The sequence below is a fragment of the Carlito syrichta genome, unplaced genomic scaffold (genome assembly GCF_000164805.1).
Source record: "Carlito syrichta isolate Samal-C Ts95f unplaced genomic scaffold, Tarsius_syrichta-2.0.1 Scaffold143255, whole genome shotgun sequence".
Taxonomy (NCBI): domain Eukaryota; kingdom Metazoa; phylum Chordata; class Mammalia; order Primates; family Tarsiidae; genus Carlito; species Carlito syrichta.
The window spans coordinates 20,983-40,377 of NW_007087351.1; the positions used below are offsets into that span (position 1 = coordinate 20,983).

Here is a 19,395-nt window from a genome sequence, read left to right on the forward strand (position 1 = left end):
ACCTTGGGACACTCCGGCTGGGCCGGCCCGCTCCCAGGGCTGCCAGGGCTGGCTTTGCTCCGCAGGCCCCACAGAAAGTGGCGCACGTACAGCAGGTGCTGGTAGATGCTGTCGTCCAGGCTGCTGGCTTCCAGATCCACCTGGAAGCCCTCGCTTGGCAGGACGATGGGTGGGGGGTTCTCGTAGGACTCCAGGACATCCTCTGCAGGGGCGGGGTGCCATCACTTGGCACGGGAGAAGATGCCCTCCCCTCGCCAGGCCTGCCCGGCCACCCCTGTCCTGAACCCGGGACACGCAGCCCGAGCTCCGGAGGGTGGGATCCCCACCGGGCGACTGGCCCCAACCTCTCATCCCCTCTGAAGCCCGGCTGACTACCTGGAAGGGAGCCCACGTGTCCCAGGACTGAGAACAAGGCTCTGGCAGTCTGGCCCTCTGGCCACATCACCCAACTCATAGCCCGCTGAGTGCTCCGCGCCTGGGCCTGTCTCTGCCACGCGGGCATCGGACGGGACCTAGGTGCGGCTCGCTCGGCCCCAAGCTGGCCACAAGTGCCTCCCGGAGCTCCCAGAGCCGTGCTGCCCACGTCCCTGCAGGTGGCGCCAGGATGCCAGTGGCCCTCGTGGAGGCGGGCCTCGGGCCACTAGAGCATGGGCACCCTCGCGACACAGAAGAGCCATGTGGACAGTGACCCCAGCTCCCAGCTCAGAGCGTCCACACGGCAGGCCTCGGAAACAAATCAGCATGTGGGGGAGGGGCCCAAGAGGCGTCCGGTGGAACCAGGAGTCCTGCTCAGAGCCGTTCCCGTGTCCACACCCGCTGTAGGGTGACTGGGCGCAGGGGGATGGCGTCAGTAGCCCTGCTGAAATCTGCATTTCCCATATCCTTTGCTTGGTGTTTCTATTTAGGAGTTTTGATAGACAGAATGCTAATGAGGGAAGATGTGAATAATTTACAAATAAAAATGCGCACCGATGTATGCACACATCCATACACACTTGTACAGACCCCTGGATGGGGGTGGGCTTGTGTGCGTGTGCACGTGTGTGCGTGTGTGGGTGCCACGCATGGCAGCGTGCTCAGGGGCGTTTTCCCTGGCAGGCGGGTCTCTGACCTGAGCCTGGAATTTGGCACCTGGGCAGGGACTCTTGGCCCCGACTCCCAGCGAGGGGGTCCCCAAGTGGGGACAGGGTGGGGCGTCAGGCAGGGGCTCCCCGACACCACACAGCTGGGAGGTGGGGTAGGCTGCCCTGGTGTTTCCTGCAGCCTGGGGTGGACAGCCCACCGGGTCATCGGTCCCCCTCCTCCTGCCCCCGAGCTTACCTGACTTGAAGGCCTCGGGGCTGTCCTGGGCCCCCGGCTCCCAGGCACTCGTGGGGCCCATGGCCGAGGCCAGTTGGTACTGAGTCAGCAGCCGGTGCAGCTGTGCCGGGCTCAGGGCGGGGAACGCGGCCCGCAGGGCTGCCCAGCTCATCTGGGGAACGAGAAGGCGCTGGTGGTCCCAGGTGTCCGGGAGCCCGCCGCGGGCCCTCGGCACAGCCCACTCCATGGTGCCCTGCGGCAGCTGGCAGAGGAGCGGGCTCTGGGCCCCCCACACACGCCCCCGCTGGCCTCACTCCCCCAGGGACCCGCACGTCGAGGTCCGCGAGGGGACAGTGTCACAGCCAGTGGCTCACTCCAGCACCCATGGGGCGGCTGCTCTCCAGAGAGGCCAGCGGAGCCCCAAGGAGCCCTTGTCCAGCCAACACCTCCCCTCATCACAGGCACGGAGCCACCTCACACCGTGACCTCAACAGGAGAAAAACAACTGCTGGGAAACTGGAGGAGAATGCACGTCCAAGGAGTCAAGACAAGCCCGAGGGGTGAGCAAGGCCGACTCCTGAGCTCAGACGGGGGAGACTTCTCAGAAAGACCAAAGCCTGAGCCCTAGGAAAGGTGGGTCTGGCCCTCAGAACTAGGGCAGAAGCCTGGGGCCACCCAGGGCTCTGCCCAGCCTTCAGAGCCCTTTCCGGGCTCTAGCTGCTTCCCTGCCTTCTGGAGCTCAATTCTCCCACTCTGGTTTTCCCTTTTCTTGGAGCAGATCCTTGAGGAGCTTCCTGGAAAGGGCGGCTGCTGGCAGAGGCTCCTTCTCCCGGCACGGAACTACTGGACGTCGTCACATGGGGAATGTGCAGGCGCTCCTGTCTTCACTCCCTGAGCTGCTCCGGGGAAGCCGGAACCCCTCCTGCGCGCCACTCTTCAAGCCTGTCTGGTCTTTCTTCCGGGGAAGCTCACAGGCTCCGAAATCCCGGGATGCCACATGCTGGTGCAAGTCCGCTCTCACCGTGGTGTCTGCTCATCCGACACCGGCTCTGCCTTCCCTTCCTCGCCACCAGCTCCTCCACTGGCCTTCTCTGGACTCCTGCTGTTTGAATGTGGCCTCACTGACTGGGCCTCCAACTTTCCTATTGTTTCTTCCTCCATTTCTCTCCGGCTTTTTTTTTTTAAGAGACGGAGTCTTGCTATGTTGCCCAGGCTGGAGTGCACTGACTATTCACAGGCACGACTCCACTACTCATCAGCACAGGCGTTTTGGCCTGCTGTTTCTGACCTGGGCCCGTCCACCCCTTCTGAGGCAACCCAGTGGCCCCCACTCCTGGGAGGTCACCATATTGAAGCCAAACTCATCGCAGACACCTGATTGGCACAGCACACCACGGGCAGGACTCCTGGGCTCAAGTGACCTCCCACCTCCGCCTGTCGAGTAGCTGGGACCTCGGGCGCTCCCGCGCCACACCTGGCTTCTCTTGCTTGTTTTACTCCCACGTGTGTGCCCTGAAGGATGACCTGTGCCTCTGGGCTGCGTGGGGAGGGGCAAAGCGGAAAGCCCCCGTGTGTCCTCCTCCCTGGAACCATGTTTCCTCCCACTTCTGTGGTTTGTCCCGGGTTGGTGTCAGGGAGGGGCCGCAGCTGGAGCTGGGCTCAGCTTCATGGGAACAGAGGCCTCCCACTCTCTCCCTCTTTCCCCGTCTCTCCCTCCCTTTCCACCCCCCCACGACTGTTTCTCTCCCTCCCTCTCCGTCTCCCTCAGGGTCCCCTCACCCCCCCGTTCTGGATGGCTTCCTTGGCTTTACCTTCCAACACTGCCACAGAGTGTTTCTTCATTTCTGTTTCCCTGTTATACTTTCCAGGAATTTTTTTGTTCTCGCATTTGTAGACTCTAATGAGTATTATACAGACACTGTGTCTTCTCTTAACTTTTTGAGTCTATAAATGATTTTCTACAGCTTCTTCTCCCTGAATAGTCTGTTCAGGGGTCACCGAACCATGGCCAGAGACCTAGTTTTATAGGGCCCTCACACCTCAAAATGGTTTTTACATTTCTAAAGGGTTTGAAACAAAAAACAAAACAAAACAAAGAGGAATCTGGGACAGAGACGACCTACAAGTCTTCGTTCTGGCCCTGTCCTCCCCTCCAGCTGTCCCCCCGCCACCCCTCCTGCTGGAAGCTTGCTTGAGGACGCTGGGCTGGGCTGTCTGCTCCGAAGTTAGGGCACCGCTTCCAGGCGTCAGTGTGGGGCTGGGCCGGGCTTGGCTGCGTCTGTGGAATCCCTGCTGGTGCTCCCTGGCTTCCAGGGCCGTCACTGCTGACAGGGTCCCAACTCTGCCCACCTTCTCCCGCTTGGAACACATACAGGAACACACCCCCTGGCCCCCTTCTGCCTGAGTGAGAAGGGCGCCCTGCTGAGCGCAGGAGGCGCCTCCCTGAGAGCTGCTGCTGTTCCCTTCCACGGGCGTGCATTTTGTGTCGCCGCATGCCAGTCACGCAGGAAACCAGACAAACCCGAAATGCACAACTCAATGGACTTTCCCAAAGAAGCACACTGTGAGCCCAGCCCGGGAACAGCCACCAGAACAAGGCCCGCGCCACCTGGAGCCCAAGGAGCCCTCGCAGGGACCGTGACAGGCAGTGCCACTCGGCTCCCCACACCCAGGCGCACTGCCTGTTTTGGAGCCCCGGGCCTCCGGCCTGACGCCTTCCGCTCAGCCATGCTCCAGGCTCGTCTGTGGCTCCTTGTGACCCGCCTGCCCCGTCTCACTGCTCTGCACCATTTCACTGTCACAAGGGCACCACACGCCATAGCTGCTCCCTGCGGGCAGCTGCGAGCAGCCCCATCAACATCCCCGCACAGGCACGAGCAGACACGTCGTGTCTCCGTTGGGAGAACCGCTCAACCTCAGCTTCGGCAGATACACCCAACAGACACTCCCAAGTACTTCTGAAGTGGCAGCAGTCACTTACAACACACCAGTAACATGCGAAAGCACATGCAAGAGCACACCAGTAACATGCGGTGGCACCTCATCGAGGTCTGGGGTTGGAGGCACACACGCATGTGCACATGCGCCCAGGCTGGCCCCAAACTCTGGGCCTCAAGCAGTCCTCCTGCCTCAGTCTCCCAAAGTGTCGGGATTACAGGCGTGAGTCGCCACACCCAGCCTGGCTTTTTTCTTTTAACCATTCTGTGTTTGGCGATTAAAACATTTTGATTCCGAACTTCATTTCTCTGATGAGCTGTGAAATTGCTCATCTTTTCCTTTCTGATAATTCCTTTTCTGGTTTTGGTATCAAGGCAGTACTGGTGTTTTATAATGAGATGGGATTTCCTCTTTTCCTAGTTTCTGGAAGTGTTGGTAATAATGGTACTATTTCTTCTTTAACACTTAAAATAATTCATCAGTGAAACCATATGGATCTTGAACCTTCTTTGTGTAAAGGTTTTAAGATAATGGATTCAATTTCTTTAATGCATATGGGACTATTTTTACTTTCCTCTCGTGTTAAGTTTTAGTAAATATTATTTTTCTTATTTGTCCATTTCATCTACGTTGTCAAATGTATCAGTATAAAGTTGGCCATAATCTCCTCCTCCTACTGATTTTTAGTGTGGAATCTGAGTGCTGTCCCCTTTTTCATTTCTATACTAGCGATTTGTGCTTCTTTTATTACATTTTTCAAAGAACCAACTGCCGGCTCTATCACTTTCCTCTACGACATGTTGATTTACTGTTTCACTGACTTTTTTTGCCCCCCCCATCATTTCCTTCTGCTTTCTTTAGAGTTGGTTTGCTGTTTTTTTCTTGCTTCATGATCACTTGTCCTTGGCCTTCCTTTTTTCCTGATGTGTGCATCTAAGGCTATAACTTGTCCTCCTAGTGCTGCTTTAACTGCAGCCACAGGTTTTGATATTTTATGTCCCCACTGCTGCTAATCAACTTAATGCAGCTGAGTGAGCCGAGCTGGGGTGGGGCAGGCCTTTGGTGAGCCTCAGTTGCTTGATCCCTACCCCAAGGTTTCATCTGAGGACCTGGTGTTTACTCCCTAAGGGGTCCTGAACTCTCATGTTTGTCTCCTCTGCATTGTGTGACTACCACAAACTCCAGCTCTCTTCAAAGCTTTTTTCTTCGTTTTACAGACTTTCCCCATCCCACCTTCTGCAGCTTCTGAACTTTGGCAACTGTCTTCAGGGGAGCCAGCCATGCGTTTCGGGCCCCTGAGGTCTGTGAGTTCGTCTCTAGCCTGCGAGATGGCCAGTGCTGTTCGGGTTTCTGTTTCCCCCGCAATGGCCCCTGCCTGGACAAAGCCTGGATTCTCCACCTCACAAGTAGCCTGCTCCCAGGACAGCAAATGCCCCCATGGGAGAAGCAACGGGCAGCACTCCAGTTCAGCTTTTGCGGCCTCCCTCTGCAGAGCCACGGCTCCTTCGGTGGCTCGCTGGTGCCTTGAAACAGATGACTTCTGTGCTTTTGGTTGTGCAGGTTGTCCTCAGCAGAACTACAGGCTCATGCCCAGTTACTGCATCCAGGTGTCGGTGTCCTTCAAAATGCTGATCGAGCTGCTCTGGTTGAGTCCTATTCCTGAGCCTTCTGGCGGCCTCCGTAAGCTGGGTGGCCTCAGGGGTCAGCTTTCTCGGGTCCTCTCCATCTTCAGAGCCAAGTCCTTCCTTCTCCTCTGTCCATCTCTCTGACCACTCTCTGGACTCATCTGATTAGAGAGGGCCACCAGGATTCTCGGGGACACCTCCCCCTCTCAAGGTCCTTTGCCAGAGTCCTCTTTGCCATGTGGGTGACATGGTCACTGGCCCCAGGACTGGGCACAGACATCTTTGGGGCCATTATCCTACTGCCAGTGGGGACAGCTGTGGATCGGAAGCAACTCTGCAACTGGGATGTTGGAGGGCTCCGGGCCTGGGAGCCAGATCCCAGCCCCAGCCCGGCTTCTGAGCCAGTGACCCAGGATCACACCCTAGCCCCAACCCCAGCACAGAGCTCACGGCCCATGCGGCCTGCACCCTCCTACCTGGATGAGCTGGGCCCTGGGCGTGGCCAGCAGGTTGAGGGTGCAGGAGAGCTTCTGAAAGAAGTGCTCTCCGGCGGCCCCAAAGCCGGCGCTCCTCGTCCACTCCAGGAGCTGCTGCAGGCGGGTGCAGGCCTGGACGCCTCTGGGCCAATGGAAGCAACTCAGGGAGGGGCCTGGGGGCGGAGGAAGGGAGGAAGGTGATGCCTGGGCCTTCCCACGCTCAAGCAGGCGGCCACCCTGCCCTGGGGGATGCAGGTACCAGCTGGTTCCCAGAGTCTGGTTCGCAGCCTTCTCTGCTCCAGGCTACTGAGGACATCACAGCTCCAGGGCAGACACGAGATCTTCCCTCAGTTTCTAAGACCACTGGCCTGCTTCTCAGTCCCTCTCCGGCGCAAGGGTCAGAGGTGAAGGTGGCTGGGCAGGGTGGACTCCAAAGGCAGCCCATGGCCAGGACCCCCCGCCCCTGGCCCCAGTGCCACCCCGCCTGTGCTGGCAACTTGCATATATTGCAGGCGCATCCCTGCTCATATCTCTCTGTGCTCCCAGCAGTGTCTGTGGCTGGAAGTGCCCATCACCCTACGCCCCTGTGGGTGATGGAGGAATGTCAGCTCAGCTCAGCAAGGCCAAAGGTCAGAGTCTTTGTGGCTGTGCAGATTTGGGGTCCAGCCTGGCTCTGACGTGTCCACCAACAGTTCTGAGACAATCCCTTAACTCTCTTGGGCCTGTCCCCTCCTGTCATGGAAAAGAGGCCGCGTGCAGACCTCCTGGCCTTGGCTTCTCCGAAACCCCGGTGGGACCACAGGGCCGAGGTGACACACTCCAGGCGACAGGTCCTATCCCCAGGCCTGCCTCCCGCCCCTCACTCCCCAACGGACAACAGACTCTCAGGGAGCAGGATCCCAGCCTCACCAGAGTTGTCCCCCGCCCGGAGTCCGTGGGGGCCAGCGGCCACAGCCTCCAGCGAGCACTGGACATTTCTCGCAGGAATGTGAGCCCCCCACCTTTGCCCCAGCCCCACAAGCATGCGGCCCTCACCCCTGTCGAGGAGCTGGTTGAAGAGCAGAGTGCCAGAGAAGAAGAAGAGGTAGGCGAGCATCTGCGAGGCCACCTCGGGGTGCACCTGCAGCTGCCGCAGGAGGTCCAGGGCCGCCTGGTACACGGACACGACGCGGCGCAGCTCCTCGGGCAGCTCGAGGGTCGAGCACCAGCTCTCCCGGCGCTCCGTCTGGAACGGGGGGCATTCCAGGAGGGCCGGGAGGCAGACATACAGGGACTGGGGGAGAGAGTGCCCACCGCCATTGCCGGGGTGCTGGTGGCCGGGGGGCCCACCCTGACTGCGGCTGCCCTCTCCGGCCCGTCGCGGCGCCCCACTGGACAGGCTGAGGCTTTTCCTGCGTCCGGCAGTGGGTGGGGCTCTCGCGGAGCTGCCTCCCGGGGCTGCCAGGAACAGAGATGGGGTGTGGGGACTCAGCCCGGGAACCCGCTGCTGTCAAAGGCAGGGATGGCCTTGGGAGGTGCAGAGGAGGCGCTTGGTGGGAGAGGCTCCAGCAAAGGGATGGAGACCCCTCATGGGTGCCGAGGGCAGAGCCATCCCTTGCCCGGAGAGGCAGCACCCCAAGTTAGCCCAGGCCCCCAGAGACTCGCAGCAGAAGGCCTCTGGGAAAGCTAGTTACACCCGTGCCCGCTTTCTCCCACAAGATGCAGGCACCACCAGGAGGGCGGCAGCCGGTGCCCGCACACCTTGGAGACGTAGTAGACGCACTGCTGGAAGGCGTACAGCACCACCTCCTCCAGCACCGCCATGGCTTCCTCGCTGGCCGTCAGCGTGCAGGAGAACAGAGACTCCTTCGAGCCTGCGGGGACACAGCAACACCGACAGTCACCCCGCCCAGTCGTGGCCAAGTTCCCTCCCAAGTGCACCGCCCAAGGCACCCATGTGAGGCAGGAGATGTGATCAACTGGCTGCATGACCCTGGGCCACGTTGGGGGCTCACTCTGGTCCCAGCCGCGCCCAAGCCTGCCTGCCGCCCTCGGGTGGGACCAGGAATGCTGGGGAGGAGGCTGGGGGGTCCAGACGCCAGACATTCCTATTCCCAACCCACAACCTACCCACTCCCATGGTCTGGTGACATTTTCCTCAGAACCAAGCACCCAAAATAACAGCTCCTAACCCCTGCCCCACAGGTCACTTCTCACTCGGGACACAGGTCAAAGGACTTTGGCAGCAGCCCATGAGGGGGCTGCCACTCCATGGATTCCTCACATCTTCGAAGAAAAAGAACCAAATCACCTCGTCCCCTCCGCCCGCACCTGGAGAGGCTGCTGCAGACCCTGCTGTGTCCTTGGCCACCTGAGAGAGCCCAGCTCTGGGCAGGGCGCTCGGGCCTCCCCGGGTTGTGGGGACAGGGTGGGAAAGGGGATGAATGGGCGTGAGTTGGTGCTGCTGGAGCTGAGACTGGGGGCTGCCCAGGAGAGAACAGGCGTCAGTGGACACCGGGTGATTCCTCTGTGAAGGGCAGAGGCCCCAGGGGATACCCAGAGGGACTTCCAGAAAGTGAGGGGAACCTGGTGGTCTCAGTGACTGGGGGTCCTGCGGCACTCGGGAGGAGGAGCCAGGACACTGGACGTCCAGCTTGTGGGTCCCTTCGTTCCTCAAATCCTCATTCGATCGTTACCACAGAAGTGGGTGCCCAACCCTGGAATGTGCTTCCAGCGCTGCTGGCCTGCGGTTGCCACCACCCTCTTAGTGCCCCTCCTACCGGGGGCACAGCCAGGCTGCATGTCTGGGTGCCTGTCAGGGCTGCAAAGGAGGCACTGGACCTGCGACTCTACAACTTCCCCAAGCTGGACTTCCCAGGAGCTCAGGACAGGCCACTCCCACTGCCTGGCCCACCATGGCCTGGACATGCTCCCGCCACTTCCACAGGCTGCTCGTGGTGCTTCCCCTTCAGGGGCCCAGGGCTGCCCAGCCCTCACCCGCCAAGCCCCCTCTGCAGCTCACCCCCCAAGAACCAGTGAGGCTTCCCCCAGTGTCTGGCCAGGGGGCTCATCTGGGACCCGGGTGGGTCCACCTGCTCATGGCTCCCTGCAGCCTCCCTGGCAACTGAAGGGGCCCAGGACCTGGGACAGCAAGAGACGCTTAGGCCTTTGCCAGCTGCAACACTGCTTTCTTCTAGAAGTCTCCAGGCCTACAGAGAAATGCAAGGCTGGCTCCATAGCCCACCAGAACAACCAACGGCCAGGCGTCTTCACAGCATGAAGGAGGCAAGGGGAAGGGGCCAGGAAGGTGAGCTCCACACACTTGACCTGTCTGCCACAGGTGCCCTGACCACCGGCTGCCTCGGGCTGCTGGGTCTGTCTAGAACCAGGTCCACATGGCTCCCTGGGGCCAGGGCGGAGCGCCAGAGGGAAGAAGAAACTGGGGCCTGGGCCTGGCAGGAGGAGGAGGCAGGATCACGTAGCACAAACCACAGAACAGGCTCCGCACATGCCCACACAGGCCTGAGACTCCATTTCCAAAGCACCTGAGACACCTCTGCCAGCTGACCCTGCCCCATTCCGCACCCCAGGACACCTGCGGTGGCCAACCCTGCCCCTCAAGGAAAGAGTGTGGAGTCACAGGCCAGAGGAGGAGAGGGGAGAATTCCACATGCACCTGACAAACAAATGCCGACCCTCGTGAGATGGGCCCTGGGTAAACGCTTTAGGCAGAAGCACTGTTTGGGGAATGACAACAGCCACGTGACCAGCTCTAGGACGTGATGGCTCTGATTTTAGAATTTTTCCCAGACGTTTCCTGCAGAGGATCAGAAGCCTGAACGCCGGCTCTGACCTTGCCTGCACCCTCTGGCTGACGCTGTTTTTCCTGAGTCCGCTGGCGCCCGCCTCCCTCCTGACACCCAGATCCGCGGGGAGCCCCTGGGCCACGTGGTCTCCCTGGGGCGGGTGGGGCAGGGGCCCCAGGGCCGCAGGCTCATTCTCCCACAGCCTCAACTGGGCCAGACAACACCCAGGCCCCCGACCAAAAATAACTTGCTCCCCAGTACCAGAGGCAGCAGCTAAGGAAGCGGGCCTGTCAGCCTGGGGCAACTTTTCCCATGAACAGCAGCCAGTGCGGGACCGGGTGTGACCCAGCTGTCCCCGGGCCGGGCTGAGAGAAAGCCACATGGGAAAGAGCATCGCCAGGGGACACGCCCGGGATGCAGAGCCCGAAAGTCATGGGGGCGTGGAAGCCAGCTGTGTCGGTCACAGGGCTGACTCTTACTGCAGCAGCCAGAACAACAGGGACTTCCTGGCCCCCTAAGCTGCCTCGTCCCCAGGCCACACAGAGGGACCACATCGTGGGAAGACCCGGGCGCTCCCAGCCAGTGCCGGCGCCAGAAGAGTCTCTTCCACACCGGAGCCACCTGTGTCTGTGACATCGGCCCTGGGCGTCTGAGACCCTCGAGGACGCGAGAACGAGGCTGGAGTCAGGTCTGGAGGGGTGGTGCCGGGCACTGGAGTCCCGGAAGGCCAAGCACCCCAGGGCAGACCGCAGGCCAGCGGCTGGATGTGAGGGGCCTGGCTCTGGAGACTGGGCAGGTGCAGCTGCTTACATCGTGGTCCAGGTAAAAGACAGAGGAAACATCTGCCTCCAACCCGGGCCCTGGAGTCTGCGGGCTGGCCTTCAGTCTTCTGAGGGGACAGGGGACGGAGGCCACAGGTCCGGAATGCCCACTGAGCTAGGAAGGCGCAACGCTCCCCTCCAAATAGCTAAGAAAGCCCCAATTCTGAGGCCCAGGCAGCCCCACAGAAAGGTCCACTACTCCCTCACTGAAACAGGGATAAGAAAACACAATCCAAAGAAACCATGGCGGATAGGAAGGAAGGTGGACAGACCCCGGCGGGCTCTGCCTCTCTCAGGAGCAGGGAGTGCCCCTACCCTACAACCTAATGTCCAGGGCCCACACACTGGCTCACCCGGGCTTCCTGGATGGCAGTCCAGCCTGGTCTCTGCAGCCCAGCCCGCCCCCAGAGACCCAGAACCGGGCCCCTGAAGCAGACAGGAGCTTGTCCTGATGACCCTCCTGCTGAATGGTCACTGTGCCAATGCTCTGCCCCCTCCCTCTCAGCCACCAAGAGCTCCTCCTCTCAGGAAACCAGCCCCATGAGGCGTGGAGGGACACAGCGGGGCCCCAATACCCGGGATGCAGCCTGACCCGGGCTTCACGCTGGCCTTGCTTCCTCGGGCTCTTTCCAGTGGAGCCACGGCCACTGCCCAGGGACACGGCTGAGGACACAGAGACGCTGTGGTATCTGGCAGACCCGGTCTGTGGGACACTCGGCCAGGCCCCGTCCCAGCCCCCACCCCGTGTGACTGGCGGGGCTCCCTCACAGCTCCCGGATGCGGCCCCAAAGGCCCCCTCACTGAGCCTGGGCCCCCCAGAGGCAGGCCCACCACCACGACCGCTCAGGACCCCACAGCACCCATACGGCCCAGGGCCCGACAAGTGTGAGGGGAGTGGGTGCCCGAGCACGGCTGAGTGGGGCCCACCCAGGGCCACCCGTGTGAGGCTCTGGCCCCAGCGTCCCCGGGTGCTTGGTCATCACAGCGGTCTCGCTGCAGCCTGGTCCTGCCACTCCTCCCGGTTCCATCCTGGGACCTCCCAGGCCACCTCCAGGCCCCACACGGACCTCAGCAGGCACACGAGCTAAAATCGCAAGGCCTGGCCCAAATGCCACCTTCTTGAAACCCTCCCAGAACTGCCCCCATCAGAATCACCCTCTCAGTGCGTTCAGACCATTTCCTACTGTATTTCAGAAATCCTGACATTTTCCCCTATCTCTGGAACTGACATCGTCTACAATTTCACAACTATAATTGGCAACGCTCTCCCCTTCTGGGATAATGGTGCATCTTGGAGCGGGTGGCGGCTCAGGGCTGCCGCTCTCTCTACTGTCCTTGCGTTCAGTTCACAGTGGCATCAGTGTCTCCCCTACCGAGTGACCTGTGTACCCTCCGGGCCTCCCCGCAAGCAGGACAGAATGAGGCTGCAGGCAAGGTGACACCAGCACACAGAGCACGCGGAAGAAGGGGCAGGCAGAGGACCAGCGAGCATGGACGATAGGGGCCAGACTGGACCCGAGGAAGCCCCCGGCACCAAGCCATCCCTGTCCTCGCGGCCAACTCTGCCCCAGGCTGGCGAGGAGCCACCATGCTCACCCGCCTGAGGTGCCAGTGCAGGCACGGGGGCAGCGCCAGCCGTACCTGTGACGTCCAGCTGCTCCTCCATGCTCTGCATGTAGAGTGGGCATTTCTGCTGGATAAAGTACAGGAGCTCGACGGAGTTAGACATCCAGAAAAGAATGTGCTGCAGGTCTGGAACTAGGTCAGCCATGGTAAAGCTGGCCAACGAGATGGGCTCCTGGCTACCAAGATAGAAAGACTAAGAGTTATGCTTGGACCCGACACCCAGGGAGCCTGAATCTGCTGCCCTGTCCGCACAAGGACGTCCGTCTTCATGGGACACCAACGAAATCTACTACGGTCAACCTGACAGTGTCAGGGAAGTTACAGATATGGACGTGTACCTGTGTGGCAACTGCCCACAACACCCGACAGCCAGAGACCCCTACAAACCTGGCAGGAAGGATAGCCAGTTGCCACAGCTATTGATAAAAACTCTGGTGAACAAACTGTTTGCATGTCTTGTCTTTTGAAATTAGATCATAAAGGAGCTCTGAATGTTAAAAGACAGTGCCTACGAGTGTATATGTGTGTGCACGTGTGTGTGCACAGGGGGCGTACCACAGGTTTTAGAAGATACATCAGTTTCAGTGTATCATTTTAGTTAACAAAGTAATTAGCAGCAGAAATAAAGAGTAATACAACTATTTTGCACAAAGCAAGATTAATTAAATACTATGGTATTAAAGCAGGAAGTAGGAAGAGAGTGTGCAAATTTGATAAGTTAAGAGGCAGTGATCAAAGCATTCTACTTGGAAGACTTAGAGTTCATCATTAGCAATCCCTAAGATGGACACAGGTAATCAAGGATGCCCCGAGATATGTATAAGAAAAAATAGGGCCAGGGAGGGGTATCCACCACAATCTCTTCTGCAGTTTGATTCTTTATCCACAGGGTGCAGTTACTCTTGTTACTTAAAACAGAAGGAGGCCGGGTGTGGTGGCTCATTCCTGTAATCCCATCACTTTGGGAGACCAAGGTGGGAGGATCACTTGAGGCCAGGAGTTTGAGTTCAGCCTGTGCAACATAGCGAGACCTCATCACTACAAAAAAAATGAGCTGGGCATGGTAGTGCACGTCTGTGGTCCCAGCTACTCAGGAAATTGAGGCAGGAGGATTGCCTAGGCCCAGATGTTTGAGCCTACAGTGAGCTATGATCACACCACTGCACTTTAGCCTGAGTGATAGAGGGAGACCCTGTATCTAAAAACAAAAACAGTAAAAGAAAAAAAACCCAAGTAGCTCAGGTCCCTCCTGTGGTCATCCTGGCTGGTGGGAGCACTCTTCCCTCCCAGGCCTGCTACCTCCCGGCTCAGTGCCACCTTTTCAGGGGATAAGGGCAACATCAGGGTCGTCTGCTTCCCCTGATAGAAGCCTCCAGGGTCAGGGTGGCTTCCAAATTTGGAGCTCTCAAACCATTCCTCCTGCATCTCACAGGCACCAGCCCCAAGATGTGCCTCTGTGTGTTATCCACAGTGGGAACTGAAACTGCCTTTTTTGCCCTCAACTGGCCTCTTACAAGATCTCGGGGATGGACAGCGAGGCTGTGCTGAGGTCCCCAGAACATTCTTCATTTTAAAAGGCCAGCCTCGAGTCTTCTCGCAGACTCCTGGTCTCGTCCACCTCAACACGAAGCTCTTGGACGGGCTGCATGGGTCGCCTTGGGGTTCTGGCAGCTCAGATGATGCTTCACCCATAAGCTCCCATAATCATACCGGCTGGACACTTTCAGACCCTAAGTAGGTGTGTGCCCCTTGAGCAATGAGCAGACAGGATCCACTCACAAAGAAATCAAACCACCCGGCCATGACTCAGGCTGGCCTGGGGTGGGGCACACATCCCTGATGCCTTATCCTCGGCTGGCCCAAGGACCCCTTGCCACCTCAGTGTCTCAGAATAGGAAGCTATAAGGGGGAAGCCGGGCAGCTGCGACCCTGCTGGTCTCAGGGCACTGTGTAAGCCCAGCACTTGCCTCCAGGCCTGGGAGGAGCTGAGCTCAAGGAGTGATGGCCACATGCACGGTGTCAGGTATCTACATAGTGTCTGGGACCCCCGGGAAAAAGTCACTGGGACTTTGTGGGTGGCTGGTCTATGAGGACGTCAGAGAAGGGCTGAGGCTTTGACCTTCTCCCTGTCCCTTCCCTAGCTGAGCCACCGGTAGAACTGGGAAGGGACCTCAGGCCCGGTCCCTGACTCTCTCTGGTGCCTACGGTTTTGCCTGTTCTCTCTGACGTAACTTCATTTTTGTCCACAAACGATGTTGACCTCTGTCTCTATCCCACTCCTGGGGAGGGAAGAAATTGGCCAGGGACCGTCTCCCCTGTGTCTGCAGCTAAGCAGGTCTGCAGCAGGCCAAGGCCTGGCGCTTATGTCGCACAACCGGGACCTCCTTTCTGTGCATTCTGGACACTGGCTTGAATGACACACATGTTGCAGACAGGCATAAAGAGTTCTGTGTAGTTTTAAAAGGACTCACTCGACTCTCTGGAGCCTAGTTCCATTTTGTTTTCAGCATGCATTGCCCTTCTCCATCTCACCTGGAATTCAGAGGGTAGACAGGCCTCTGCCAGGCTGTGCAAATCAAATCCAAGCCTCAGCACATGTGCACGCCACCTGCCGGTCCCTTGTGGGCCCCGGGCCACACACGGGGCACCCCTCGGAGTGCAACCAGGCAATAATAGAGACCTAGCCTGTCCTACCCAGGCCAATCTGGACTGAGGAGCCGGTCTGGTGGAAAAAGACTCCATGTTGGCCCAGCCGAGGGCAAGGGGCACTCCACAAGGACAGCCACGTGGGCAGAAGTGCAGCCACATGTGAGGCCTGCCACAGCACACGATGCTCCAGCAGCAGGAACGGCTGCGCAGGCCAGTATGGGTGCGGGCGGGGTGTCTCTCGTGCAGAGAGGGGAGGGGGCGGGTCGATGGAAACACGCACGCTGGGCACAAGGAGCACAGAGACAGAGGCGTGGGATGCTGGTGAAGACCAGGACACAGCTGGCCTGTCTGTCAGGAGGGGACTGGGGAAACAAGCCATGGAGTTCGAAGCCATGGAACACAGCGCACCGCAAAAAAGTAGGTGGACCACACCTACTAACCTGGAGAGGTTGTGAGTGAGAAAGAGGACCACAAAACAATCCCTCCAGGGTACTCTCACCGGGAGGGAGGGAAGGAGAGAGGGAGGGAGAGAGGGAGGGAGGGAGGGAGGGTCAATGTTACACTGTAGCACACTGCCAGAAGGTGTCTGGGACTGAGGATTGCAGATCTCCTGTACTCCTGGGTACTAAGCCTTGCTCATATTTTCACAGTGAGAACACGCCCCTGAAAGGTGTGTGCAACAACAGCAGTGACAAGCGAATCCTGCTGGGGACAGCATGTGGGGGCACAGGAAACCCCCAAGGTCTGCGGGCAGCAGAGCAGAGAGAAGCTGGACTTAATTTTGTTGCAGCCTGGATTGCAGGGTGGAGTGGAGGGTGGACTAGAGACATCCAGAGGCCCGGGGGGTGGGGCATATGAAATGACCCAGGCATGGACTAGAGAGGGAATCCCACTGTGACTGGGTGACAGGCAGATACGAGGGAGGGAGGGAGGGAGGGAGTGAACAGTCCAAGAAGATGCACCAAGCAGCCCGGCAGAGCCACTGCGGACAGCAAGAGAGGCCAGGATAGAAGAGCAGCTCTCGCCTCCTGGGGAGGGACGCGAACAGAGGGAGCGGCAGAGGGTACAGAGGGAAGATGAGGCCGGGGAGAGCTCAGGACAGGGAAGAGGGTGCCAGCAAGGAGGGCTCAGAGACATCAGGAGGAGAACAGGCAGGCACACCGCAGGAATGTCACTGAGAGGCAAGAAGTCACTGGTGCCCAGTGGCACATCAGGACAAAACTGAGAAGAGCCACCTTTAGTGCAGCGGGTGCTTAAGCTCTCCAGGTGGGCAGCTGTCACAGACCAGATGGGGAAGGGAGGCCAGGCGGCTGCAGGGGCTCAGAAGGGACGAGGGAGACAGGAAACAGGCACAGAACCAGGGACAGGGCAGCGAGGAGAGGCGGCATGGCGGAGCAAAGGCTGGCTTTGTCGTTTTTTCTGAAACGGCACAAATCCATCCTTTCTGCAGGCAAAGGGAAGCCATTAGTGCCAAAAGTCAGCTCTAGGTGGGGCTGGAGGGGCACGTGCGGACATGGCTGCATGGCCACGTGCCAGGTGTCCCTTTTCCCCTCCGAGCCTGCACACTCTCAGCTGCCTGGGGCAATTTTATTTGGGGCAAAACGAGGTTTACGTGAGGCCATGCATGGTCTTGGCGTAAACATCCAAGAGCAGAACACTGTCTGCCTGTGGGTGCCCCATGACACCCCACACATCCACCGTCTAATCTTCCTAAGCTCTAGAATATTCTGAACCCTAAAACATATCTGGGCCTAAAGATTTGGGATTGCTGAACTAAATGTGGCCCAAGGATACCCTAGTATCTTGATCCCTTCTCATGAACTGGAATTGCAACTTCACTCGGTGACTGAACAAGTTGAAGACCCAACGCCAGTGGACTTTATCACAAACATCGGTAAGCCAGCCAATTGGCAGTGGGCCTCAGGCAATCCCAGGTGACCAGCCCATCAGACCACGCCCAGATGCAGCAGTGCCATGGAGGGGCACTCTTCTTTCTCCCTCTCCCCTCTCTCTCCTCTGCCCCATCTCTCTCTCTCTTCCCCCCCCTCCTCTCCCTCTCTCCCTCTCATGCTCTCTCTCTCCCTCCTCCCTCCTCTCCACCCTCCCCTCCCCACTCCTCTCTCCCTCCCTCCACTGGAACTCTGGAACCCTCTGAACCTGTGCTCTTTGCTCAAATAAACCCGTTGAATTTAATTTGTCAAAAGTCTTTCTTTCAGCGGGATGAAGGATTGTAAGCCTGCGTGTGGAGGTACATAGGTTATTTCTTATGTATGAAAGTCTGGGGCTTCGCTAGAGTGACACATACGGTATGTGAGATAGCTGGGCACTATTAGACAGGCAGAAAGTCTTCCTCTGACCTGACAGGACTGCAGGGGCAGCAGGATGCAGGAACAGCAGGGAATGCCAGGTGCACGGCAGGACTAGCAAGAACTAACAAGAATCTGCAGCCCTCGCCTCAAGCCCAACTCCAAGCTCTGACATGGAAACACACCAATACTGGAAACACTGATTTGCAACCACAGTTGCAAAGCTTTAAACTGACATACGTGAGGTGGGCCAGGGGTGTTGGTGCCAAAGCTGATTTAGGCCAGTTCTAAGCAAGTGTTTCCAAAGGGATTCTGAAGCCTGCCCACTCTAACAAACACAAACAAGCTGGAACTTTCCAGGCGCCGCTCACTCTGCACCCCAAGACTATGAAGTCACTGCTGTGCACATAGCAGCCCAATTCCTTCTCCCACTTGAAATATGCAGGGAAGTTGGACGAGAAAGAATCAAAACATTTTGAAAAGGCGGAAGAGAGGAAGGAGAAAGGAATTTTCTAGGTGCTAAGAAGAAGGAGAAAGCCAGAGGTCAAGATGAAGCTATACTGTGGCCAGTGAAACTTTTGTACGCATGGCCAGAAACTAGGGCTTCCACGCAGGCAAGGACACAAGGTGTGACCTTGGGACACGTTAGGGGTGACCTGGAACAAAGTCCCGGCAGAGAGCCCACAGCTTCCACTTACTGGCCCATCGAAGCCACAGGACATCTGCTGTGGGCAGGGGAGAGAGAGGGTAAAAAGTCACCTGCAGAAGAAATAACGCCTAGGCCCGCACCACACCAAAGGATCACACTGCCAGCAGACAGCAAGAAACAAGAGCACAACATCCAGACCTGAGGACGCAGGACCCCAGGAAAGCAAAGGCAAAAACCCCGTGAGAGACCTCCACAACCAGGCACATGACCAGTCCCCAGAATAACCACTCCACAAGACTGACAGCACACTACAATGCCATTGTACCAGTGGAAAAGAGCTAGGGCAAGGGAGACTCAAACACATACTAAAAACACCAAGAGACAAAAGACGGAGACCGTGGAGCCATCTAGAGTTCAGGTGACTGAAAAGACAAACCATGTAAGTCGTAATGACTGAACAAGGCATATCCAAGTTAAAAAAAAAAGAACTAGCTAAATTTAAAAGAAACACAATAAAAACCACAGGGAAATGTTTTATTGTGGGTGTGTTTGTGTGTGTGTGCCAGGGTCTTGCTCCGTCACCCAGGCTATAGTTCAACGCATGATCATAGCTCACTGTAGCCTCAAATGCCCGAGCTCAAGTGATCCTCCCACCTCAGATGCTCGAGTAGCTGGGACTACAGGCATGCACCACTACATCTGGCTAATGAGAACTTTTTTTTAAAAAATCACTTATGAGTGAATTATCATAATCCTATAAGAAAGGAATTGGCAGTAGTGGGAAACTGTCAGGGGAGCGGGGGTGGGATTGGCAGTTGAGGGAAACTGCTAGGGGAGGGAGGGACATACCTCATCAACAAGGGGACCTGCATAATAAACATTTGTATACCTAACCCTGAATTGTAACCCACAACTCTCAAATAAAAAATAAAAACATTTCCACCCCCAAAAAAATCACTAAAATTTAAAACAGCAGATTACACACTGCTGAAGGGTGTACTGTTGAGCTGAACAACCAGTAGAGAAAGCACTGGAGACACAGAGATAAAACTGTAGGGTTGGTATAGTGGCTCACACCTGCAATTCCAGCACTTTGGGAGGCTAAGACAGGATGATCTTGAGCTCAGGAGGTCAAGCCTTGTAGTGAACCAAGATCACATCACTGCACTCCAGCCTGGGTGACAGAACAAGATACTGTCTCAAAAAAAAAAAAAAAGTGCAA

At 57.8% G+C, this 19,395-nt stretch overlaps 1 protein-coding gene across 1 annotated transcript in view; it reads right to left on the minus strand.

The window, feature by feature from the left end:
* RADIL (Rap associating with DIL domain) overlaps nucleotides 1–19,395 on the minus strand; it is a 72,438-nt gene that overhangs the window by 2,841 nt on the left and 50,202 nt on the right. The window contains exons 5-10 of the mRNA XM_021708649.1: nucleotides 12,585–12,745; nucleotides 8,078–8,190; nucleotides 7,373–7,610; nucleotides 6,338–6,510; nucleotides 1,321–1,471; nucleotides 3–202 (exon numbers count right to left, since the gene is read on the minus strand). Coding sequence (XP_021564324.1) covers nucleotides 3–202; nucleotides 1,321–1,471; nucleotides 6,338–6,510; nucleotides 7,373–7,610; nucleotides 8,078–8,190; nucleotides 12,585–12,745 — 1,036 coding nt within the window. The remainder of the gene's footprint in view (nucleotides 1–2; nucleotides 203–1,320; nucleotides 1,472–6,337; nucleotides 6,511–7,372; nucleotides 7,611–8,077; nucleotides 8,191–12,584; nucleotides 12,746–19,395) is intronic.